This window comes from Hermetia illucens, chromosome 4, assembly GCF_905115235.1.
Source record: "Hermetia illucens chromosome 4, iHerIll2.2.curated.20191125, whole genome shotgun sequence".
Taxonomy (NCBI): Eukaryota; Metazoa; Arthropoda; class Insecta; order Diptera; family Stratiomyidae; genus Hermetia; species Hermetia illucens.
Genome location: NC_051852.1, coordinates 106,440,091 through 106,466,960, shown reverse-complemented (window position 1 = coordinate 106,466,960; position 26,870 = coordinate 106,440,091). Strand labels below are relative to the sequence as shown.

Sequence of the window (26,870 nt, the reverse complement as noted above, 5' to 3'; positions counted from 1 at the left end):
AGAGTGATCTTTGGGTGAATGAATGAATGAATTTTCAAAGATAAGGATTATAGATACCCCAGTATAAGTAGTGAAAATCTGTGCGATGGTAACTGTTTATGTGAGAAGTGCCTTTGATTTCGTGACATTACTGAGGCTGTAAATAAATTAGGGGTTACCTTGTGTGGATTGTCATTCAATTACTCTTAGAAGCACGTATTCCTCACAGACTTGGATTTATCACAACGAAAAAATGCCAGTTGATTTCCTGAGAAGTTATTCGAAGATTTCAAGCCTCTCCAATAGGAGGATAGATGATTTCGTAGCCGTGCAGAAATCTGAGTTTGGCATCTTATTGTAAACACATTCCTACTTAATATGCTGCAGTGAAGAGGTCATTGATTCGGTATGAATGAAAATTATCCAGCCTGAAAAATTTATAGAGAGTGGTAGTGTAGGCCAGAGCGTCAGGCAGCTGCTAGAGGTATCGAATTGGTGTCCATCAACGGTGGATTGTTGTTGTTTGGAATTCTTTATTAGGACAGACCCAGAACAGACACTACTTATTGCGCCATTGATAGTAATGAAATTCAAGGGCCATTAGTTCATTACATTCGGAGGGTAAGCCTTAATGAAGTTAGTGTAATCTGGTCATTAAATACCTGTTCTTAACTTTTGAGAACTCTGAAAGTATACGTTTTTCATAAGTACGAAGAACAACCGATCCGCTGTAGGTATCATTTTTGATTCTAACTTCAGATTTTTCCGAAGAGGACAATTTTCTCCCTTTATAAGAATGAGAAAAATAAATCTATACTGTTTTCCGTCTGTTACATTTACTTGTGATATCCATTCATTAGTAGCAAAGCGATGAATTAAAGTGTTCTCACTACTACCGAATACTGGAAAACTCCAATATCATGGTCTCAAGTCCGTCTAAAAGCGGAGGTGAAAGAATCTCCATAGTCCGAATGGTCTTGCGGCACTTGTCATCGTAAATTTCTTCTACTGTAAAGCTTCAAAATAGATTTTCCTTCATGGGTACACCCACAGGATTATAGAGCTGCGACCCTTCGTTTACAGTACCAACCGCAGTTATCGTTTGACAGATCAGACGAGGGCCGAAGAATATTACATATTACATTACGGCGTTAGGTAAATTCAGGCTTAAGAATATAGTATACTGGAAGCTTCTCTATTTGCTGTAAAAGGCAATTAAAATCGGTGGGCTAGCAATCACTTTCTCCAACTCGAGCGAGCATTTAATCGATATAAGCTGGACATTTTGGGCCTAGGCGAAATAAGATATTGGGACAATGGAAAGTAATTTTCTACCCCTTGTTCTCACTAATGTCCTGTACAAAGATCCGGTTTCAGACACACTTATGACTTCAGGATTGTGATCCAAGTTAAGGAGCATCACGAATCTATAACGCTATGATTTAGTGGAGAGCGATTCGTTCTATGAGCAGTTATGCGTAGTTAGCGAGGGGTTTGCTCAAGGTAAACTTGTGACCGTGATGGGTGATTTGAATGCCAAGGTGGGCAGTCAGAACACCTTGCTCGGACATGTGATGGGGAAACACGGCTTTGTAACGACCGTAACGATGTTTGTTCGAGGTTCGCTGATTTCGGCGGCTTCCATCGACTCGTCATTGGTGGCACATTATTCAAGCACAGACCATACCATAAGGTCAGTTGGGTTTTAATATACCGACACCATACGATCAATCAAATTGACCACTGGTATTCCCAAGCAGCAAATTTAGTAGTTTTGTCCTGGATGTGCGTAACAAGAGAGATGCCGACATCAGGCCCGAAAGCTAGTCGTTTTCCTCCGCTTGCATGTTGTGTCCGCCGCTTCTCCCAAATTTGGAGAGCTTATGGGAGTCATACCGTGTAAAGGCCGCTTTTTTCGTTTTTTTAGAAATTTTTTTGTGAAGAATTGGATTAAGGTGCAAATACGAATTTTTCACCATATATTTATTAATATCCTGAGCATGCGTAGTCATTTTTTATTGAAATACAGAGCAACTTATACACCCATCTCCAAAAAAAGTTATTTTCTGCTGCCACGCTAGATGGCACTGTGATTGTCTTAAAGGAAAAATGTGAACGGCAGCTTGGATTATTAAAAAATAAATTTTTGGTGCCTTGTTAAACTTTTTCTTGTAAATTTTCGCGCTTTTTCAAAGCTTCTTTAATGAATAAAAAAAAAACTATTGAATGAATCGCAATTATCCTAGTTTGCGGGCCGTAGAAATATGTTATGAATAACTCGTGAAAATTTCAAAGAATTTCGATGGATAAATTTTGGACTATGATGGCAGCAGATTTTCAACATTCAGTTTCGAGAAAAACGCATTTAAAAAGTAGAATGCAATTTTTAACCATAAAACTTAACTGACTATGTATAGCAGCTAGTCCGTAAACCTTAGGTTTCATGAAGAAACACACGTAAGGCCTTAGCTACAATTTTTATGATTTTAGCGAAGTCATTCGAATGTCATTCGGACCGATAAACATGGAATGTGACATTTTATCTGTTTAACGCTGTAATTTTCGAATGACTCCGAATATCAAAAAATCACTTTGTCCATATATTCTACACTATATCTAGATACAATTGATGCCAGAAAAAAAATCGATTCCTCGGATCCGACACACGAGATGACCCTCTTATATAATCCAGTTGTCGCTCGGGAGTGGAAGAGCTATATTGCTGATCGCAGGTACACTGACAAACTCGAATCAGAATATCAATGAGCATTGTGCTACTGTCAAAAATTCTTTTTTCTCGGATGCTGCATAAGTCGTCGGCTACGCTCCGAAGGGAAGTTCCACGATTTCGCTGACTGCGGAATCGATTAATGGAATGATTGATCTCCCTGCAAAATTATTCATCATTGTTTCTGCAGATCTGCTAGCTTCTCTCGCATGGTAATCCCGAGAATCCGAGACTTTTTCCAAAGAATGTGAAAAGGGGCTGATCGTTAAGATTCGAACTAGCAGTTAGCGTGTTCAGGGGGATACTCGAAGAGGTATCAGCATGCCTCCTATCGCCGCAAACATAATAGCTAACTGGAGCGCGTCAAGAAACACATTGAAAGCTTGATCGGCAGAGAGCAGGCTGGTTTCCGCTTCGGATCCTCTGCATTGACTACATCAAAACCCTAGGGATAATTTTGGAAGAGTGCGCGACTGACAGCCTAAACTAAAAGTGTATCGTGAGAAACTAATAGCCCCTACCAAAGCAAAATATCGAGTGCTGAAAAATCTCAAAGCATTTCAAGGAGGTGCCGGTTAGAGTTGCATCTTTTATTGATGCTATTTCTCCTCGCTATCGCCGATGTTTTTCATGCTGCCTTCCTCGGAGGAGTTAACTGAACGAAGACACCTTTCCTCAGATACTTCGACTATGATGGTGACATCTATTTGTTTTATCACCGGGTGGCCAAATGGCTCTGAATTTGGAAAAATAGGCGAGTAGGATCGGACTGAAGATAAACACCAACAAAACCAAGGTTTTCAGTTTAATGTGAACCATGACCATCTGGTGTAATTTCACTTGAAATTAAAAAAAAGTCCAAGGGGGGAAGCAGCAATGATAGTTAAAGTCTCGTAGGAAAGGCACCCGCCTTGAGCGCGAAAATTGCGTTTGTCAAAATAATAGCGAAAATAATTCAGAAGCATACTTCGAAAATTTGACTGGCAAGGAGCGAGCTGGTTTTCGATCTTAATCTCTGTGGACTGTTGTGGAGTAGTACACGCGGATTAGATCTCGCCCGTCTGCTCTTCATCGATTTAGAGAAATATTTCAATAATGTCAAAACAGAGGGTATTTGGAGTGCTCCACTCAAGGAAGCATTCTGGTAATTTAGTAGCTATTGACTTATACTGTTGGGCTCAAAATGTGGAAATAAGTCTATTTTAACAACAATATCAGGTCGAGACTGCTCTGCGCGATTGTTTCCCCTGTATTGTTAAATGGAAGTTGTTGATGGAAAGTGATCGTCAAGGCTACTAGCGAGCTCCAAGTCTTCGCTGTTGTACTTCTAAGACAAGACAATATAATGTTATCAGCTCGTTCGCAGCAGATTACGAATTATAGAGGCCAAGATTCTATACAAGGCTAGTATCGTGATTTTTATTCCAATTATTAGTTATTTCGGAGAGATCATTGAAGAGGTAATATGATAGGACCATTTTTTTCGGAATTTACAATGCCTTCAAGAATCCACATCGACAAAAGAATCATCATGCCGGGGTCCACACATGCGATATTCCCAAAAGCTGTCTGACGTCCTGACATACGCCATCGCTCCATTCAAAGTCTTAGAATTTGCATTGAAGCGTTAAGTTTGACCTATTAGAACTTTGTTATTAATAGTGTGACATTCACCAATCTTAGTAGAATCGTGCTCTATATCATAGCCTATATTCCTGCAATGTTATGTTTTTAGGATGGACTTAACGGTTTCTGCCGTCAATTGCTACAAATTATAGCAATTTACTATTATTAACTTAGTTTAACAGATATGAATATGAAGGGTATTTCTGAGTCTAGGCACCATCAAGTGGCAGCTTCTTGATTATTTTCAGATTCTTTGAATGGGTAGGTTCGAAGGATGGCGCCGTGAAAGGAATTACCCTTTCCCAGCCTCGCTCTCCCCTCGTGTGAATTTAATGTCAAAACTGAGGCCAGTTTTGAAAATTACTGATCGATACCTTTCATTTGATACTCCCCATGACTATACTTAGTGAACCAAAATCTTGGTTCCTATTTTGCATGTATGGGGACCCCAATTCCACGCGATGTAGCGCAATGTAACTCACTGTATTCGTGAACCTGCACAGTTGCTGCCTTCAACAGGAGTAACCGTTTCCGAGATAAAAAGGTGTGTGACAGACAGACAGTAAACCGATATTAGTAAGGTTTTATTTTACACAAAACCACAATCCACACCACAATGAAAAGGAACGCATAGTAGTATATAGTATCCAGAGGGCAGCGATATCGAACTATGTCGTTAACTAGCTACAGCAATACCTCAGTGCTCAGTACTAGCCTCTCTAGTACATATAATTAAAGCTTTGGAACCAGTGGAAACCGGATGGAACGTCTAAGAACTAAAAATCTTTCCCACCAAGGTTCACTACTGTCGCGATCACTTCTTAGAGAAAGATAGTTCGACCTTCGGCGATAAGCATTACATAGAGCGCTAGCATATGAAAGTCACTTTATCCACACACTGATGAACGGCTCAAATCCAAAATCCACCGCGGTATCGTTTCCCTTATTTCCCCGTATGGGGGTTGTACCGATTATCGAAAAATTTCCAGAGAGACACCTTTGATCGTGTCGACATGAATTTCCCAGGATTGGTGTGAGTATCGAAGTCGATGGGAAGCGACGGAAAGGCCGTCCGAAACAACGGTGGCTTGATATGCAGGATGGTAATTGCGAGCCTCGCGCCCATCCAGATCAGGCATTTGGCCTAGCAAAGTGGGAAAACCGACTAAGGGAACCGACCGACTTCTGAATGTGACAGAGAAGACTGAAGAAGGAGAAGAAGAAGAAGACTTTCAGTACTAGCCGACTATTAAAGAAATCGAACGCCACCTTGTACTAATGGAGAGTCACCACATACCGATCGAGACAGTGTTCGCTTGAAGCGACGATAGTTTTTTGAGAGCCTCGCGACTTCACTGACTAAGGTTATTGTCGGAGAAAATAGCGAATTCAATTTAGACGAGCTCACTCCGTTCAATGCTATAAAAGAAGATGATTCTATGAAAATGTAGGCTTTGGCTGTCAGAATATGTATGTCCCCCAGGAAGAGAATTACGGTCAAGACTAAAATCGTAAAAAGAACTCAAATAAGTTGCAGATGAAACAAGTTAACAATATTCTTTAATAATCGAGATGGAGATTGCAAAATGGTTAAGAGGTTGTATATAGACCAGGCGGCTAAGCTCTTATCTAAATAGCTCATTACATTTCTACTGAATAGAGGAATTTCAGAAAACTATGGGCGTAAAATATGGAACAAAGTGCAGTCCGCGTTGGCTGAGAAAAAATTGCGAAGGTCTCACACTAGAGCATTCACTTCGGTTCATACATTCAAAAGGGCTGGAGACGAAGAAAAGGCAAAATATTTACGTTTTCCCACCTTAAGATTTGCTAGTTAATGCTAGGTATATGTTTGTCTGACCCTTGGCTGGAACCAGGATTCAAGATCCTAGAATCAAGAAGATAAAGTTCAAACACTGTGGCCATTCAACGGTATGAATAAACTTAAATATATGTATATGAAAGAATGAAAGGCAGGTTAACCTAAAAGCTCATCGACTCCCAAATGGTAGTATTAAGATTGACCCCAGTACCGATTAGTATTTATTTCGGGATGAAATTATTTTTTCATTGAAGAAAATTCACTTTACATCCTTTGAACTACTAGCGATCATCAACAACTTTCACTAATTCATTTCGTTTTTTAATCGCAGGAACCAGAATGAGGGTTATTTCAATGGAACAATTATGAGTACCAGTAAACCAGCAATGTAATATCCTATGAAATTTGAATGAACAATTAAGGACAATGGCAATAAATCCGTGGCCAGGACCGATTTTGTCTGTCGAGCCATTGGTGATAGGTACAAAGATAATCTTTTAGATAGGATTTCTTGCATGAAAGGATAATGGATGACTTATGATAAGTAAGATGGCCACTACCTTACCAGTTATCAGAAAACCTGAATTTTCTGAAACTATCCATGCCCGTTCATAATGAAACATAAATCCGATACTCAGATCTAGGAAGATTTAAAATCCTCCCCTGTGGATCCAATTTCACCCCAGTTGACGGACAAAGAACTTACTTCTTAGATTTACTACGATGACGCGAAGTTTTCTTCGTTGTGCTTTGACTAACTGAGTTGCTAGTCGTAGAAGGTGGATCTCTGGGTTCGAAGCTTGGTTCATCTTTGTTGGTCCTATTGCGAATGCGATTCTTGAAGCTGTTGCTTGAGGTTGCAGGGCGACGTGAGGATCGTACAAGGTTTGGTCCTGAATTTCCATTATGAGCTTCTGGTAACGGTGCTAGATCGGATGCTGTTGGTGATGGATCAATATGATGACGCGATGCAGGTACCGTTGGAGCTGCAGTCTTCAGTATTCTTAACGTAGATGAAGGTGAAACTTTAGGTTTGTGGTTTTTGTAAACGTGAGATGTACTCTGTAGTACTTGGGCATATTTTCCGGATATGTATGTTCCAATGACACTAGTTTCGTGAACTGTAGTGACTCCGTCTCTCACAACACTACCCGTAATTGTTGTGACCAATCCTGTTGGATGTGTATCTCTCGGTGGTGCTGTTTGTAATTTTCTTTGCTCGTGACTAGGACGATTCCGATGTCCATTCTTACCAGCGCCAGGTTTGATATTAACCACCCTGAAGGATTCTTCAGCGAATGGAGCTGGCTGCCTCGACAGGAAGTCATATTCGGGCTCAGCTAAGTTATTACCAACCACAAGGACGGGCTCCGGGTCAACGTCCGCCCGAACTTCAACGATACTGGAGAAGACCGGAGGTGGTGGCGATGCAACTTTGCTGGGTTTGGGAGCGGGTTTCACTTCAATCGGATTTTGTTGAATTGCGTTTGGTGTATTTGCTACTACTTCAACCTTTGATGCAATAATTTGAACCTTAGAGCTCTGTTGAATTGGTGGGCCTGCAATCACTTCAACTTTTGTTGAAACTTTAGGCTTGGAAGATTTCGTAGCGGTCTTCGTTGGTTTGATTTCTTTTGGTTTCACATCTTGAACTTCAGGTTTCGTTTCGATGACACTCGTTACAGTTTTCACCACATTTTTCGGGGGTTCTTATTTTAGAGTATTAGTTTATCATATTATCTTTTTATATTTTGATATGTAAACTTACCGGGAGGAGGCTGTGGCGGTGCGCTTTGAGGAGAAAATATCATAACTGTGTTACCTATTGTAGTCGTGAAATCCAGAAAGCCATAAACTGTTTGAGTTATGAAACCATCTTGTTGAGCAACTGTTGGTTTTATTTCCGGTGCAGGTGGAGCGGGATCATTTGGGTTGTGATACACTTGTCCGTTAGTGGATGTGATTACTATTGGATGAAAGAAAAGGTTTATTATTAACTTTTTCGTAATGTTTGCGTTGTTTAAGAACTAGGCACTGATCTTTTTCATTTCAGTACTAAAATAATAATACTACTGATGCAATTTAGGTATCAAAGTGTGTTCTTCCTATGTTTCTCGCGATTAAATTGGTTGAAGTTATTAGACGGCTTTTTCCTTTTCACTAGTATTTTTTATTTTAACACGCATATATTGATATTTCGGGAACCACTTGTTCTGTTCTTCACACGTCTGGACGAAAAGCGAAAAAAAAACCGGCTAATCGTTTCAGCTAATTTAGATAGAAAATATTTTCATTTTACTATAGAAAGGAAAAGTGCGACGATTCGGAAAACTGGGGACGTTGGTTTTGTTGGATTTTGCTTTCAGTTTGTTTCCTTTCTATAATCCGGAGCCATTTGACCGAGGTCCATTATCCCATGAGAGGAGGGTATTGTGTAGGATTCAAATTCGGGCAGCCCCAACCAAATGTTACAGATGTTTGGATTATGGGCACATGTTTGCAACCTGTCGGTAACCTGGCAGAAGGGTAAATAGCGACACGCTATAAAGCAAATACCTGCAACGAATAGGAAAGTTGTGTCCCAGGGACCGAGGCGCGTCTGCTGAGAAAGTTGTGGGGATTCGAGGTGGTGCCCAGTCTCCAGAGCAGAAGTGGGAAGACCTAGGACGCGGTCAACATGATCCACATTTGAAATAATTAGTATAGAAAAAAGTGTTAATTATTTCAAAAAATTTAATCGCTAGAAACACCGCGAAATTACACTTAGATTCGCCAGCTCAATGTGAAAACCAAAGCTGATCTAGTGTTCATCAGTGAACAATACCATAATAGGGAGCCAGCTTCATGGCACGCTGACATATTAGGTACCGCTGCTATCTGGGATGGGGACGGTACCCACCTTAGGGTTCTTATCCAAGGATCTGAGGCAGTTTTGGCTGAATTCGGTATTTAGGGGTAACGGGAGGGGGGTGTAACGAGAGATACGATCCCGAACTTTTCCCATAGAGTTGCTGCTCTGCAGAACACTGTCTTGGGTAGAGAGGGGCGGATCCTGGTCAGGGTTGACTTCAATGCCAGGGTGCTTGAATGGGGTATGCCTCTACCATCGGCCAGACCTACTGCTCGGTGCATTCAACGCTTGCCTAAACGGGAGCATTTTTCCTTCTCGTTGGAAGGTTCCGAGGCTTGCACAAAGTATGTTGTGTATGCTTTATACTTTATACTGATGGGAAAGTCCTCGAAAAGCTCATCAGAAGTATATTCGTTGAAACGATTTATCCCTACAGCAGTTAGGCTTTAGAGCAAGGAGGCCAATGTTGGAACGTCTCCTAAGATAGTCTGGTTAGACTCGACACGCCAGAAGACCGAAACTGACTTGGCATGTTGATGGGCAGGTAAGCGAATGGATGACTGCCCATGGTTTTAACCTTTCAGATATTTATTAACGTCGGTTGCAGAGGCTGAAAGTTGCGGGGCATGATTTCATCCACTTGCGTTAGTTCGCAAAATAATTCCGTGCAGTTGTTCGCCTTTGGTTGATGTCGCAAATGCAAGGAACGTAAGAAACCAGTTTTGAACGGCTCTGTCACAGAACTCAAAAGCATTGCTACCTTGTTAACCAGATGTTTTTTTTTTCTTGTAAGCAACGTTATTGAAACTTACTCAGAGTGTTATATTCATGCTCTCTGCTTTTCAAAGTGCACCCAGGATATTGTTAGTTCGGTTGTTTTTTCCGATCTTAGCCTTCTGCTCGCCCTTTGGTTGCTATGGCACTGATACGTTAGGTTGACCCAAATGGCGGCTATGTTTTCGAAACTGATGGATGAAAAAATTCCGCTTTTAATATTTGCTGGCTCAATCGCTACCCTAGCGGGGTGCTGATTTCCCATCCTAATAGAAACTACTGTTTGTTTGGGTGGGAATCCACGCCTACTCCCTGAGACGGCAAGGTATTATACGGAAATTCAGACTCTAGTGACTTTTCCCTCTTCCTCTATTGAACGGGCTTGAGACCGTATATGGCGGTGTTTTTCTAAATGGTCGTAAACCTTTCAATGGTCTAATGAAGGACCCAAAAGGCAGATCTTTCATCCACGATGTCACAATGACTTTTAATCCCATTATCCCAGAATTGTCGTTAATGAAACTTAAATATCATTTGAGTCCTATGCCCTTGTAGAATTTTATTATGAAATTTAACAGGGAGAGAGGAGGTGGTGTAGCGATTTTAAACTTTTCTTTTATTTGATTGGTAACTAGATAACCTTTCTTGTGGACAAACAACTGTGAGTGTCGAATTGTTTGCATACTCGTATCTAATTAATTTTATGTCTACTGATGATATTACCAAGCTCAATCTTGCTGGACGATAAATAATTCTGCATCCATCAGTTTTTTTAACCCCAATATCCAGTTGTGGTAGCCCTCCAGGGTTAATTATCAGCATCGGGATAGAGACCACCATTCGAAGACTGTAAGTTTACATTAATGCATTTGCGTGACGTTCAGCGTCCTGGTAGGTAGATTTGTCCCATCTATGTTGCAAGAAATCGTATGACTCTGATCTTGCCAAATTCCTATGTTCTCTGTCCATACATGTCCTTGGTTATATAGCATACTGATTTCTTTCACCCGCCACTACTGCCTCATTTAATGTGGTTTTAGAACTGCTACTGGTAAACCATTTCCATTTTCTTATTCGTCAAGGTCATCCGGGCTCTTTCTAACCAGGACCTTACCGCTCTCACTGTCTCTGTCGCTTAGGCTTTAGACTTCATCCCTGAAACCGATAATCGGAGCGTCTTTTGGAAAAGGAAGAGCAACTACCCTATTAAATATGGCATTCCACAGCAGATCTTTTACGAAGCCCTATCCGCAGTGATAATCTACCCTTTGGGGTCCCCATCCGTCCCGTACCAGAAAATCCGCTGGGAGAGGTAATTATTAACCATACTCACTAATAATTCGTGAATACCAATACCTGCCCAACTCCCTTCAATTCGGTTCAAGTTGGTGGAGTTGAGTGCATTCATGAAATGCATTTAGGCACGGCACAGAAACTGCCACAACCCAGCGCGTTTTTTACCAGGTTTATTACATCCACCGTAAAATGGGCATGCCAAAATTCATATTGACGCTTCGACAATATATTGCTGCTTTCGACGATTGGTAGCAGTCTGTTGTAGATGGCTCTTTCCATTGTCTTCTCCATTATATCCAACATATTGGGCGTGGAAAGTATTATAACACCGAATTTTTTATTTTCGGCTGAGCGGGAAAGAATCCTGCTTTCAGACACGCCTTGAAGATGTCAGCAAAACGGTTGTGCTTAGTCCTGACTGCCCTCTTCGAAGTTCAGTTTATAATCCCATCCATATCTGGGGCTTTGTTGTCGTCAATCCAATCAGTTGCCACAGCTCCTCATCGGTTACTGGGGATATTACGCACAGAAGATATGTCCCCGTGAACAGCTTTCGCAGTCCAGCCGGATAAAACACCCCTCTTCTGAAATCCCTCTTGTGAAGTCCTGTCGCAATTTTCAGGTCTAGTTCTGCGAACGCTTCGAGTAAAATATGTCCTCCGACGGCCGCATGCGAGAGTCCATGTGTTAAAATCACCTAAACTGATTTTCGACCAACGTACGCTCCTCTCTAGAACCATAGCGTTTAGCGTTTCTTCATATTCGGCAAGTGCAGCAATGGGTGGATCATAGCAGCTGTAATAGTGGATTCCTTTGACAAATCCATCCTCCGGATACTCCATTATTTTCTGGAAGACTTTCTTTTCTCATGTCCATAGCGCTGCTTGGCTATTTGGTCTTTGATCTGCTGATATGGCCCTCCGCCCCGCATATGGTGCATTCCATATTTAAGCTGGTGCATACATGCCTCCTCTGGTAGGCTAATGATGACAGTTTACTTTCCACCGTAAGCTCCGTTTCGTTTTCACCGCTGACTCTTGAAGTCCGATAAGGCCGAATTGCTTTTCCAAGACCTCGCAAACCTTATCCTTTGTGGTGATCTCATCAATTGTTTTGTAGATTAGAGTGATCTCCTAGAAGCCTTACATTGGTTTCCTGGTCTAAGAACTTTCCAATTTGGCTCAAGAATTTGTACGAAATCCGCGGATGTAACCCTCTTTCTTGAGCTTCAACATAAGGTTCCATTTATAGAACATTATCACCCGAATTAATGAGTCTGGGGTCTGCTTTCTCCTTCCAGAGGGTGTCAGGGTCCACACAGGATCGAATTACTATCTGTCTACCTGCCATACGTACTTTTCTTAGAAGCGATTATGCCAATTGCTGTGAAATTTAATGTTTGGATTGTGAACTCCAATGCATGCGGTCGTGTCGTTTTTCTAGTTTGAGTTTGAAACATTTCAAAGGAGCTATTCCCAGACACAACCAACAGAAAAATCGAACAAAAATTGTCGTTTTCCGATATCTGATCCCGAAAATATCTTTCATGCCGGTATCTGCTCAAATAAAATGACTAGCAAAGTGTTGCTACATTTTTTGGAAATTGACCGGATGCCTCCCTTAAGATCATTCTAGAATCATTATCATTATTATTTTGAATATCAGTATGACACTAAAGTGAGTAGCCTGACATAGTAAATGGAAATACGATTATTAAGAGTTACACACAAATGGAACAAATCTTCTTACATTGTATTAAAAATACATAAAATCTGACAATCTTTCATACTTAAGGCGCTGGCCTTTTAATTTTCGGCTTGTTTAGATACTTTTGATCCTGACTCCGATTTTAAAAAGCCCAGTTAGGTATTCATTATTGATTTCGCTAAGAGTTTTTATTAAGGGTAAAATTTTCCCTGATACTGATAATATTGACCACCGATGATTATTCGCCCACCAGGGTCAGTATAATTGCAATCATAAATTGATATCTCGTTGCCTTCTCCAGTGGAATAAAGGTCAACATTCCATTGGGAATAATACTTATAAGAGCAAGTTTTGCTAGGACATTTTAGAGTATCCTTTCGATCAGCCTACTTTACACTGCTTGCCAGAGGTCATTGTATTTTAGCAAAGATTTACGGCTATTGTTACCGCATCAATCATGGCGACAGCGCACTATACCCAAAAATGAGACCCTTAAGCACCGCCAAAACTGTTGATGAAAAGAAATAGTTCTCTAATATTTTCTGAATCTGGCGTTATTTCCAATCAATCGTAATCTAAAATTGACGGCACTTTCGTTTGCCCTGTTATCCTCTGTGGTTCTCAATCGTGGAAAAGCATTAACAGCACCGAAGGTGGCTTAAATGGGTCATCCCGTGTGAAAGTCGTTTTTTTTAGAAATTTTTAGTGAAGAACTGGAGAAAAATACAAATACTAACTTTTCATCATAGATTTATTAATATCTTGAACGTTCATAGTAACTTTTCCAGCCCGATCACATAGTTCGTTATTGAAATACAGAGCAAAACACTCCAGAAAAAAGTGTTTTTATGCTGTCACACTAGAGGGTGCTGCGATCATCTTAGAGAAAAAAAAAGTAAACGGCATTTTAACGTACAGACTTAACTACAGTCCGCAAACTAGGATTATTAAAAAATATTAAAAACTAAATTTTTGGTGGATTGTTAAACTTTTCTTTTGAATTTTGGCGTTTTTTACGGCTTCTTCAATGAATAAAAAAAGTCGGGAAATCGGAAGCTTGACGCTTCAGGTATAAAAGGTTTTGAGTTTCCCTATGTGAGGAGCATAAAGTAGTTCTCCATTGGCTTATAGCATTGACCCGAGATATTTAAATCGCTCAGTTCTGGGCAGGTTACCGCCATTGCCAGAACTCAGCGATTTAAATATCTCGAGTCAATGCTATCTGCCAATGGAGAACTGCGTAATGAAATTGTTTCACACATTATCGCAACCTGGATGAAGTGGCATTCCCCAACTGGTGTTCTTGGTGATCAACGTATCAGCGCACGTCCCAGATCTAAAATTTACCGCAATGTCGTCCGTCTGCCGCTCTCTATAGTAGTGAGTGTTGGCGATAAAGGACAATGAACGGCGTCTTACGGTAATGGGAATGAAGATGTTGCATTGCACTGGTGACACGTTTTGATCACGTCTGAAATGAGAATATCCGAGATCGATATGGGTTTGCACCGATCGTGGAAAAACTGCGAGAGAGGCGTTTTCGATGGTGTGGTCACGTAATTTACGCTAACGAGAATTCAACAACCAGTATTGGTCAGAACATCGAAGTCAATGGTAAGCAACCAAAAAGCCAGCCAAAACAATGGTCGCATGATACACTGGATGGGGATTTGAAGGTATCGTGATTACATCCTGATCAGGCATTTGATAAAATAAAATGACGAAACCGATCACGACGAGCCGACCTCGCTTGTGAACTGAAGGCTGAAGAAACAGAAGAAGATGTGAGTAGCGATGAGCCGGACAGTTCCGTGTCATATAGTTGAAAATTCTATTGGCCTCTATTTTTTAGAAAATAATTTAAATAAATCATTTGATGGAAAGCCCTGTATTGAAACAATCAACCTCATACGCTTCACACTCTGAGTTTAATATTATTAGCAAATGCCAACAATTTAACCAACATCAAATATAAAAAAGGGCTAGGGAGAATTAGATTCTTCTTGAATGGAATTTTAATATTTCACTCGAATGTCAATTATTCTCGTTAATTATAACGTCAGCATATTATTTGTATGGCTTAGAATGCTGTTAATTAGCACGAAATTGATAAGTTTGAACTGCTATAGCTTTCCCACTAATAGTTGGATTTTCTTGAAACTTGGCACGAGGCTGTCCTCAATGTCGGTGCAAAATTTAGTACACTTAGGATGAACTTAAGGGGAGTTTTTTAGTGTATTTCTAAAGGTTGAAAATATACTATTAGTAAATTTTTTGAGCAGATACCTGAATGGGACATCTCTCGAAGATTAGATTTCACATAAGTGTTTTACACAAAATCTTAAAAGGGGCTGCAGATAAGTATTTCACGCGAATGTCAATTATTCCGAGTAATTATGATGTCAGCATCTGATTTGCATGGCTTTGGAAGCGGTAAATTCGCGCGAAATTGCTAAGCTTGAACTGCTATAACTTTGGCGTTAATTGCCAGATTTCCACGATGTTTAGCACGTATACACGAAATATTGTCCTCTATGCTGGTACGAAATTCGGAAGTCCTAGGATGAATTTAAGGGGGGTTTTTCAGTAAATTTCTAAAAAGTAGTAATATACTATTAGTAAGTTTATTTGAGCAGATATCGGAATGGGACATATTTTGAGGAGTAGATTTCATCTAGGCGCACCAACCTGATTTTTTTCGGATTTTTAGGTTTGGTAGTTTCCGAAAATGAGTCCTGTCTCACTTCAAGTGCGTACATTTTGACTCCTTACTCACGCACTTTTCAATTTATGCCAAAACTAATGTCAGTTTCCGAAAGTACAAATCGAGACCTTTCATTTCATATCCTACACAACTATATCCGCTGAAAAATTTTTTTGAATCCCCCCTTTTCATGTATGGGGAGCCCCCCTTTAAACTCCACCTAAATTTATGCTACTCGCTGTATGCGTGGGATTAGTTCCCATCTGTCCACCAAATTTCGTTCGGATCGGTTTAGCCGTTTTGGAGAAAAATGCGTGTGACAGACAGACAGACAGACATTGAATCGATTTTAATAAGGTTTTGTTTTACACAAAACCTTAAAAAACTACTGAATGTATCGGAATTATCCTAGTTTGCGGACCGTGGAAATATGTTCTGAATAAGTGGTGAGAATTTCAAAGAATTTGGTTAGATAGATTTTGGGCTATGGTGGCATTCGATTTTCAACATGCGGTTTCGAGAAAAAACGCATTTAAAAAGTAGAATGCGATTTTTAGCCATAAATCCTTAACTGACCATTAATCTGCTATACCTAGTCCATACATCTTAGGTTTTTTCGAAAAAACACATGTACAGCCTTGGCTTCAACTCTTGTCCCTTTAGCGAAGTCATTCGAACGTCATTCGGACCGATAAATACGAGCTTTATTACGGCGATCGACATAAATCTGGCATGTGACTTATCACGTGTTTAACACTATAATTTCCGAATGACTCCGAATATCAAAAAATTACTTTACCCATATATTATACACTATATCTAGATACAATTGACGCCAAAAAAAAAAGATTCCGCGGACCTGACACACGGGATGACCCCCTTAATAGTTGTAGAGATGAGGAAATCTTTTAGATTAGTGATATGACTTTCTCTAATCATGGCCGAAATGAGGACATCCCCTCGCGATATGGCGTTACACCCATCGTTGAGAAGTTGCGAGAAAAGGGTCTTTGATGGTTTGGCTATAAACTCTACAATGATAATAACTGGCTTATTAGGAATGGCCTAAATATCGAAGTCAGTGAAAAATAATCTGAAGATCGATCATAACAGCGAAGGACAAGGATTTAAAAGGCTTTTGACTTTATTCAGATCAGACCTACTATGGGGAAGTCAGTCCCGATGAACCAACGCATTAGAAAACCACTTCAATGTAGTCTAAATTCTGAATAAGGTGCATGACTTTTATAGTTTTGATACCCAAATCATTGTCAACCCATCCCCTCTCTTTGTTATGTATGGTTGTAAGCTACTGTATTTTCCTTTATACTATGCTTTAGTTTCCTTATCGTCACACCTAATACTGTCCAAGTGAATAAGTTCATAGTAGCGCGACACATGCAACGATGAACGCAAACATCCATGACGGGATTTGAACGCTGGGCTATGAGATTGGGAGGCTACCGTTCTATCCCCTGAGCAAACCCACTGTCTGTTACCGGAGATCAGGTAATTTTACTTCAGTTACTAAAGATATGCAAAGAAAAGTCTCAGTGCAGCTGAGTTTTGTTCTCCTCTTCTTGTGGGAAAAGAAGTAGTAATAAGGTCACTTGTACCCAAGTATTTTCTACAAGCTTAGACAGGAAAATCTAATATGTTTCTTCCAGTTAATGATAAATAGTGATTGTAATCTGCAGAAATAAGGACCTTGAAGGGTATAGTTTACTTGTAATTGTCTTTTGAATGTAGAATCAGTAAACGGTGCTTATCTCCGTGAACTTGGTGAATTCGCGAAATAAGAATGAGTCATGCAGCATACGGTTACGTATGGAATTCTATTATCCCTGTAATTCAGGACTGAATATTGTCCGGACCGTTGGTTTGCACGGTTTTCATTAACATTTCCTTAAAAACATATTATTCTCAACTTTGCAAAGCCAGACTGTAACTAGTTGCTAGTACAGTTTAGACCGCTCTAGGCGGAATTGATTTGTTCATCAAGTAATCCATTTAAATGGAAATACGCTACGAAGCGGATTATTAGGAATTCACGTCGCACAAAATTCGCCAGCATGTTTTGCGCGGATGTTAGCCGAGCCGGACTACCAGTTTCTTTTAATTCCTGGCTTATTATGATTTGCTGAAATACTAATTCTTTGATGAGTCTATGGCCACAACGTCACCACATCGTCAAAGCGGATATCTGTTTTGCTTGAACTATTTCCTTGTATTCTTATATGACTTGGAAGCTTTATTTCCAAACTATTCCTGACGAGTGTTCATGAAAAATTTGGACATATAACTTCAAAATATAGTAAATTAGGACTCGATTGCACTGTATGTATTCAAAAGCTACCCACTGGGCAATTACAATTACTTGAAAGGAATAGGCATATCAAGGAAGCTTGAGCATTGTTACAGGCAGGGGAGTGCGGGGCTGAGCAGGAGAGTCCACACGAAGAACTTCTAAAAGTATAGAAATATACTATTATTAACCTTATTTCAGCAGATATCGGCATGAAATTTTTTTCGGAGACAAGATATCGTATACTGGCAGCACCGTGATTTTTTCCATTCGTGTCACTTTCTAGCCCTCGGCACTCCCTCCTTTTGCATCAAACGTCAGAACTGAAGCTTTGGAAAGTACTAATCAATATTGGAGGAGAAGTCTTTAGGGAAAGAGGCACAAGTACGTGCCAAAAAACAGAAAATTATGATACAATGTGAAGCCATTGAGACACGATCGAGGAGGTTATCCACGAAGCCTAGGAAAGCAGTTCAGACCAGTCAGTTTGCAATAGTCCGGAATGAAAGTGCTCAGGAAGCACACAAGAGGCATTCCAACTGCTGGCGGCAGGTAAAGTAAAAATAGGTCGGGTCATTTGCCGACTCAGATAGTAGGTGTCCTTCAAAGGCTATTCTAGATACCTTGGAGGTGGTCACATAGCGGTGGAATCCACCGGTGACTGTGATAGGTTAAAGGTGCCCAAAATGTAGGAGAGATGGCCATATATTCAAGCAGTGCTGACGCTTAATATATGCTTTGTAAGGGTAGAAAGACCCTGACTGCCAGCACGTTACAGGCAGAAGCAAATGCTCAATATTTAGATATGTGAAGGAAACCGAGGTGGCCATAATCAGCGAGATTTATCGCATTAATAAGAGAAGGGTCCGGGCCACAGATGTAATTGGCGAGGCAAACATGGACATGCTACAATCTAAGAGTTTGATTCGCCAGCTGATACATATATACTTGATATACTTCACCAAACACGAGGATAACACAAAACAAGGAAATACTGCTGCTACTGTTGCTAGTAGCATCTGAATGCTCAGAGGTTTTGCTTCTCTCCTACCGCATATACACACACAGGCATGCTAGTTTCGAATGCAGGAAGTCGGAACCCCAAAACCTAGCGGGTGATTTTAACGCGTGCGCTGTGAATTGGGGCAGTCGAACTACAAACACCGTGATCAGTATTTTGCTCGAGGCTTTTGCAGAGCTAGACTTTCCGCTTGCAGACTGCGGAAATGTCGACTTGACATCTGAGAATACCACATTGGCCAAGAGAATAGTCTGTTGTTTTAGCGGGGACGTGCGTCCTATTTCGTTAAAACATTTGAAGGGGATGCATTTGTGGAGTTGCTATAAGGAGGCCGTAATCCCGATAATGCGGGTTCAGAAAAGGTAGACTCAATGATGGGACGCATAATGAGATACTGGTACGTCGAGGTGGTCAATGCTCACAAATGGTCAAATCGTCATCTCCCAAAGATCTAGGGGAACATAAGATTTCGGTGCGAAATAGGAAGTATATGTTAAGTTTCGAGGAAGGCTTAAGCAGGCTGTACACATTAGCAAGCGATACTGCTTTGAAGAACTTTACGCGGAGGCAGACCATAACCCCCGAGGAACAACACACAGAGTTGTTATGAAGAAAATGAGCGGGGCGAACCCTACAGCTCGCCTGTCTGCATTTTCTTCTCGATTTAATAATGACGCTCTTCCCCCCATAGAGGGAATGCAATAAGTATAAACAAGCAGAAACAAGTGGAAGAGGCAAAAGCTAGTTTGTATTATAGACACGGCGGGAAAAATTATTGAGAGGGTCATCTTTAATAGACTTCTCGCTATCATAAAATATAGGGATGCCTTTCCGGAGCGAGAGTTTGGTTTTCTAAAATCACTTAACGATCAACGAGGCTTTGAAGCTGGCTTGAAACGTAATGTCCTCTAATAATGCTGTATCGTGGTAACTTTGGACGCTTAAGATCCTCGAAAGTTACTTTTAAGAAAGGACACTTTGATACGATTCGGATGAGGGATTTAAACAGTATAATCACCGAGGCAGGAGTAATTCTCCCCGTGCCAAAGGAGGCTACGATAATCAATTTCACTGATGATCCGCTGTGAAACAACCTGAAGATCTTGAATGATCAAAGGAATCCATAAATATGTTCAGTTACAAGTGGTTAAGTTCCTGATCGTCCTTAACTCGGCAAAGGACAGAGATGATCGTTGTCCATTTCTGGATCAAGTCGACTCACACCTTCCAGTGGTAGCCCTGGATAACCATTAGGCAACCGTCGTTTGGTGAACAAAGCTGAAAGGCGTCCCAGCGCACATTCTAATATAGAGACGGCTGAACCTGGTAAGAACTATAAATTGCATCCACCCATACGTATTGGAACAAAACAATGGAGTATATACCCCGTATCGAAAACACATCAGGAAATGGAAAATGAGAAACTGAGAGGAAAGCTCAAATTAAAGAACTACAGCAAGCAAAGGAAATTCTGAAGAAAACCTCTCAGAGTAGTTCACTGTCAGTGAAGTGCCGTAGTCCTGGTGAAAACGAACCAAAGGGATACCACACAGATGAAAAATTGACCACAGGAACTGACTGGATCTTGCAAACAAGAAGCGCGGCCGACTCGTCACCGGAAATCCCTAGACAAAGTCCCACGAAATGGGATAAAGCGAACAATTTAACAAACTTGGAAGTGAAACTTCCTCAGCTGACTAGTGTTAGCCTCTCAAGGTTATGGACTTCACCCAACGTGCCAAAAAGACGACATTGTAGAAGACATAAAGAAAAGGGGTTTTAGGTCCTACATAGACGCTGTGATTATATTGAAACAAGTCGGGACACCGGAAGCTAGATGCTTCAGGTATGAAAGGTTTTGTGTATTTCTTTTATAAAGAAATTTGAGTATGCATTTGTCCCATTAGCATGTAGTACGTAAAATATGCGTATATTATGTGAAAAAAGCCACTTTCAAGTGATATTGACATTCATAGTCTTGAATTTGCAGAGGAGCGACAGCTTTGACCTAGTATAACTTTGTTAGTAATAGTGCGATTTTCACCAAATTTGGCGCAATCATGCTCTATAATGTAGCCTACATTGCTGCATTTTGTGATACTAGGGTGAACTTAAGGGGGGTTTTACTTCAATTACTAAAAATTATATTAATACACTATTATTAACTTTATTTGAACAGTTATCGATATAGAGGGTATTTCGGAGCCTAGGTATCATATAGTGGCAGCGCCCTGATTTTTTTCAGATTTTTCGGTTGAGTAGTTCCTAAGAATGGGTTCGTTAAAAGAATGACCACTTTCAACCCCCTGCACTCCTCACCTTTTCAACAAAAGTCAAAACTAAGACCGGCTTCGAAAAGTACTAACCGAGACCTTTAATTTCATACCCCACATGATTATATTTGATGAAAAAAAAATGTACATCCCCCTTTTGCATGTATGGGGAGCCCCCCTTAAATTCATTGTAAAAGGATGTAACTCACTATATGCGTGAGCGTTCACAGTTCCCACCTTTCTACCAAATTTGGTGTCAATCGCTATAACCGTTTCCGAGAGAAATGCGTGTGACCGACAGACAGACATCAAATTGGTTACTGGCTTAGCCGAAGATGCAATCCACGGAAAGGGTGGTACCAGCAAATACTGCGTGGTAGTAACCCTGGATGTGAAAAATGCATTCAATTCGGCCAATTGGAATCTAATTCGGAAGTCCCTAGCGAAGGTTGGTATTCCCGCCTATCTCACCGCAATTGTCGATAGTTACTTAACTGAAAGGAGGCTCTGGTACGACACTGATGACGGGCCGCAGGAGTACGTCATTTCCACGGGTATTTCACAGGGCTCCGTATTGTGCCCACTACTGTGGAACATAATGTACAACGATGAACTTAATCTTCCCCTTCCGGAGGAAGCCATAGTGGTGGGTTACGCTGACGACATGGTTGTTGTCGCAAAGCATCTCGAAGATGCTGAGTTATACTCAAGCGAAGCAATCGGTGTTGTTAAAAGTTGGCTAAAGAGCTCAGGTCTGACACTGGCGGAGGAAAAAATAGAAGCGGTCCTCACCACGAAGCGCCCGAAGAGAAACTACGTCTGTATAAGAATCGGGAATCATATCATCACTTCCAAGCCGACCATTAAATACTTGGGGGTGGTTATAGACAGGAAGCTCAGTTATAAGCAACATGTGGAGTATGTTTGCGATAAATCGTCCACTGCTAGTATGGCCCTGGCGAGGATGATGCCGAACGTGGGAGGGCCACGGCATACCTCTAGGTTGCTTATAGCCAGGGTGGTGACCTCAATCATGCTCTATGCGGCCCCAGTTTGGAGGGAGGCACTGCAGATGTCAGTTAACACTAATAAACTGAGTGCAGTATACCGGAGGACAGCCTTGAGGGTATGCTCTGCCTTCAGGACTGTCTCAGATGATGCAGCATTCGTCATCTCTGGAATGATGCCGATTGACATCTTGGCAGATGAGATGGCGAATATATACCATGCGAAGCCAATCTCTCCCTTATTGCAGACGAAGAACGCTGAGAGGGAGAGATCCATAAATACATGGCAAGAGCGGTGGGAACGCTCGGGAAAGGATCGGTGGACTCACAGGCTCATTCCTGCCATCAAGGAGTGGTTGGAGAGACGACACGATGAGATTAATTATAATCTCACCCAGTTTCTCACGGGACATGGAGGATATCTCCAATACCTTCACAGGTTTAAATTGGGGACCTCACCCAAATGTCCAAATTGTGATGGAGTTGCAGAGGACCCAGAGCATGTATTCTTCCACTGCCCGAGATTTGTGGAAGAAAGGGGGAATCTAGAGGAGACTCTAGGAGAGGAGCTGGTACCAGAAAATCTGGTGTCGAAAATGCTAGCACAACAAGAGAATTGGGATGCGGTCAACTCCATGATCGCATCTATTCAAGATAAATTGCGAAAGGCAGAGGAAAGGATAAAAGCGCGGTCACGTGCGCCGCGTGTGGAAGAAAGGTGACAAAGCTAAAGTGAGGTGACTCCGCCCCGTGATGTAATACCTTATGGTGGTTCCGCGGGGCAGGGAGGGAGTCGGGGGTGGTTTTAGTGGGTAAAAATCCCACACGCTGGTGTGTCCAGACCAGTGTCTTTTGAAGATTTCCACCTCCTCAACAAAAAAAAAAAGACAGACAGACGGACAGACGGACAGACTGACAGACAGTAAACCGATTTTAACAAGGTTTTGTCTTTACACAAAACTTTAAAAAGAAAAAAAAATCTAATGAGGATGGAAAAAAATAATCAATAAGCGAGGTCTCCCACTGATCATGCTTATGTTCGAGAATAGTAAAGACCCGAACAAAATTCACAACTTATGGGCTATTCTTAATATGAACGTCAAAATAGAAGCACTGAAAAAGTCATCGACCTAATACACTCATGCAAAAGGTGCTAAGGTTTCAACCGCACTCAAAGGTATTGTAATGGAAATACCAGCTGTGTGAAATGTGCTGTTGACAATGAATCTTCAAAATGTTCAAACAACAGAGCTGCCCCGACAACATTTATAAGCTATAAGGGCCAAAACTCACTCAATAATAGAGACTGTGAAGTAGCGAAAGAATTACAAAACTAAGACGTAAAGAGCTGCCGCCGTCAAAGTTGGCTGTTCCCGAAAAACCTTACACTTAGCTACGCAAAACGAACCCAATGCTTGTTGTCAGATCCGAGAAAATAGAATACTCGCAGGTGGTAAGGCAAGGTCCACTAACCAAAAAAAATAACGATGGTAATCAAATGGTGTAGGTAGGTAGGTATCAGTGGCCGCCCCGAGGGGCCCAATTAGTGCTTTGGTTCGCCGTTTTGATGCCACAAACTCCCTAGACCATGACTGTTGTTATGGAAGCAAGGGGGCAGAGTCCAGCCGGATCGGATCTTCAGAGCCAGCCCATAGCATTCACGAAAGAAAGCAGCTCTCCCACCCTGCAGCTAGAAATCTCACTGAGGTCCCCAAAAAATGATATACCCAGTGTCCGCAGCCTGACTCTACCCAGAGCTGGGCAATCGCAGAAAAAGTGCAGTGTCCCTTCTTTCTCCGTAGCTTCGGCAATGCGAATTGTAGGGTATGCCGAGCTTAGCGGCATGGTCCCCTATGGGCCAGTGTCCCGTGCAGACCGCCGTAATCTTGAATGCATTTGCATGCGTCTGGCACAGGAGCTTTCGTGATCGGGCTATGATATAAGCAGGCCAAATTTTCCTTGACTTGGCACAGCTCGTAAGCCTTCGCCATCTTAGGCCCGCGGCTGCTAGGCCGTGCGAGTAGACTGGACCGCCGACAGTCGCCAGCGGAACATCGACTGTATTCGCCGAAGGACTGCCAAAAGCAGAGCCTTGCCTGGCGAGGGTAATCAAAAACTGAAAACTATTTTAGATAGACTTGACATTTTAAATGGAAGACTTCACGAACAACGAATAGTAAACAAACAAATTTTTGACAAACTTAAGCAGTATATATAAGAAGATGGAAATGTAACAAAAAAACCAAGTGGGAAATGTCCCGAAAATCATAACGTGGAATATAAGTGGACTGCAACAGCCTCTATAAGAGTTGGAAGAATTTCTTAATGCTGAAAAGGTAGACATATGCTTTATCTCATAAAGCCACTACACGGGGCCTACGAATGCTAAAATCCGTGACTTTTGCTCATATCAGCTACTACAATCTTCGTTAAAGAGGATATCAGACAGAACGAAGAACAGAAAACTGAAGATGAAGAAATACAGCTTGTGACTATTGTTGTGCAACTATTTGACAAAGTTCTAAAGATCTCGTCAATATACTGTCCGCCTCGTTTCGGTGTTAAAAAAGAAGATTTCGTTCGACTCTTTCAGTTCATCGAAAGCTCCTTCATTTCCGGAGGTGATTTCAACGCAAAAAAAAAGATTCTGGGGTCTAGGTTAACAATATCCAGAGGCAGAGCATTCCAGCGATCAGCTTACATACTGGCCAACTGACGTAACAAAAACACCCTATATCATTGGTTTCTTCGTAACTAAGTGGATTTCAGATATGTTGTCAATAATAAAAATATAATGTCCGATCACTCGCCTGTTATGATGCTGGCCAGCGAAAAAGTGAGGAGAAAAGACTATCCCCCAGGCTGTGTGTATGGTGGGGGAGAAGCTACAGCTTCTGAGCACTCAGGCCGTGTTGGCCCATTGTACCCCCCAGGCTGACTAATAGATAAACAAAGTACATCCACGAAAACGTTTGCATCAATGACCAAATCAACACTGCTTATCAACTCGACGAGGAAATCGATCTGCCAACAATGAAGATACGACGGCGGCTTGGAAAAGCACTCATCATGGACTGGATACAAAGTATACTGACTGTTCTGCAGAGGCTAACGAAGTAATTGCAGAGAAACATAAGCGCAAACTATAGCAAAGAAACCGCACCGTGAAAGAAACCCAAACTTTCTGACAAAGAAGCTAAATATAAATATAAAATCGAGTCCTTCAGCAGATGTCTCAAATCTTTCAACAAAAGACACAGACTACTGTCTGTGCAAAGCCGTGAAAGATCTAAAAAGATCCAGACAACAAATTTCACGTATTAAACAGGAAAACGGGCAATGGGTTCCTTCTGCAGCAGGATAAGGCAAATCTCTTCGCGAAGCATTTAGAAACTAACTTCCAGCCTCTAGATACACAAGCGTCTTCACGCCTAACGCCAATCAGAAAAATGGACCATTACCGAATACGCCGTGTAAAACTAAATGAGCTGAGGACTGAAATTAAAACAAATGTGCCTCTTAACAAAGCTCCTGCCCATGAACTTATTGCAGGGAGAATACTAAAAGAATTGCCAGACAAGTGTCTAACCAAATTATTATAAATAATTAATGCAGCTTTTATGTAAAATTACGTCCCTTGCCAATGAAAGTGGCCAAAGTTATAATGGTCGCAAAATCAGGGAAACAGTCAGGAGGGTTGAATCATATCGACCAATGTCGCTACTCTCTACTACATTCTAGCTATTTGAAAGGCTTTCCCTTATGAGACTAAAGCAAATCATTGCGGATCGAAATCTAATAGCACCCCAACAATTCGGTTTCTGCGAAAACCACTCCACAATCCAATAGGTGCACAGGATCACGAATCCGATAGAAAATTCATTGGAAAAAAAGCAAGTGTGCTCAGCCATTTTGCTCGATATCGTCCAGGTGTTTGATAAGGATTGGCATGCAAGTCTGTTGTATAAATTGCATTGGGAACTCCCAAAAGAATTTTTTGATATCTTGAAATCAAATGTATCAGAGGGCCTGAGAGTGAAATACACTGAATTGAAAAAAGTTACAGCTAAGGTCATGAATAAATGAATAAGATGTGCCACAGGCGAGTGAGGTCAAATATTTAGGTAAGACACTCGATGCTAAGCTCAGCTTTGAAAGACACATCCTAAGAAAGAAGAACGAGCTAAATGCCGGATATAGACAGATGCACTGGCTATTGGGGATGAATTTCCAGCTGATCATCGACAACAAGCTGCTAATTTAGAAGCAGATCCTAAACCCCATGTGGACGTATGGCATCTAGCTCATGGGTTCTCTCTTAGAAAGTCAAACAAACGTTCCAAAATAAAGTGCTTAGAAGCATAATAGATGCTCCCTGGTTCATTCGTAATGCGGATCTGCATAGGGACTTGAAAGTGCAATTGGTTAGTTGATTAGTCAAGTCATCGAAGACCAAGCAATTAAACATAGCCACCGACTACGATCACATGAGAATAACGAAGTCCCAAAATTGACTGATATCGCTGATATAATTAGACGACTAAGAAGAGTAAAGCCAGACGATTTCCTAACATAAAAAATGTCTAAAGATACAAGCTACTGAGGAACATCCAGTTCCTCAGCGAAGCCATCCAAAGTGTTGGGGGGGACCACAAAGAAAGCTGCTGAATGGGGAAAACTCAGTGGTAGCTTGGCGAGAGGTGGTTTAAGTGGGAAAAAATCCCACACTCTCAGGGATCGTGAAACCTGAGGTGAGTCTTTTGAAGATTTCCACATC

At 41.3% G+C, this 26,870-nt stretch overlaps 1 protein-coding gene across 3 annotated transcripts in view; it reads right to left on the bottom strand.

Annotated features, from left to right (window-relative positions):
- The window catches only part of LOC119654885 (mucin-12), a 268,652-nt gene that overhangs the window by 11,861 nt on the left and 229,921 nt on the right, over positions 1-26,870 (bottom strand). For all 3 annotated transcript variants that reach the window (XM_038060497.1, XM_038060499.1, XM_038060498.1), the window contains 2 exons: positions 7,924-8,121; positions 6,862-7,864 (listed from right to left, as the gene is read on the bottom strand). In XM_038060497.1, the coding sequence (XP_037916425.1) occupies positions 6,862-7,864; positions 7,924-8,121 (1,201 nt within the window). The remainder of the gene's footprint in view (positions 1-6,861; positions 7,865-7,923; positions 8,122-26,870) is intronic.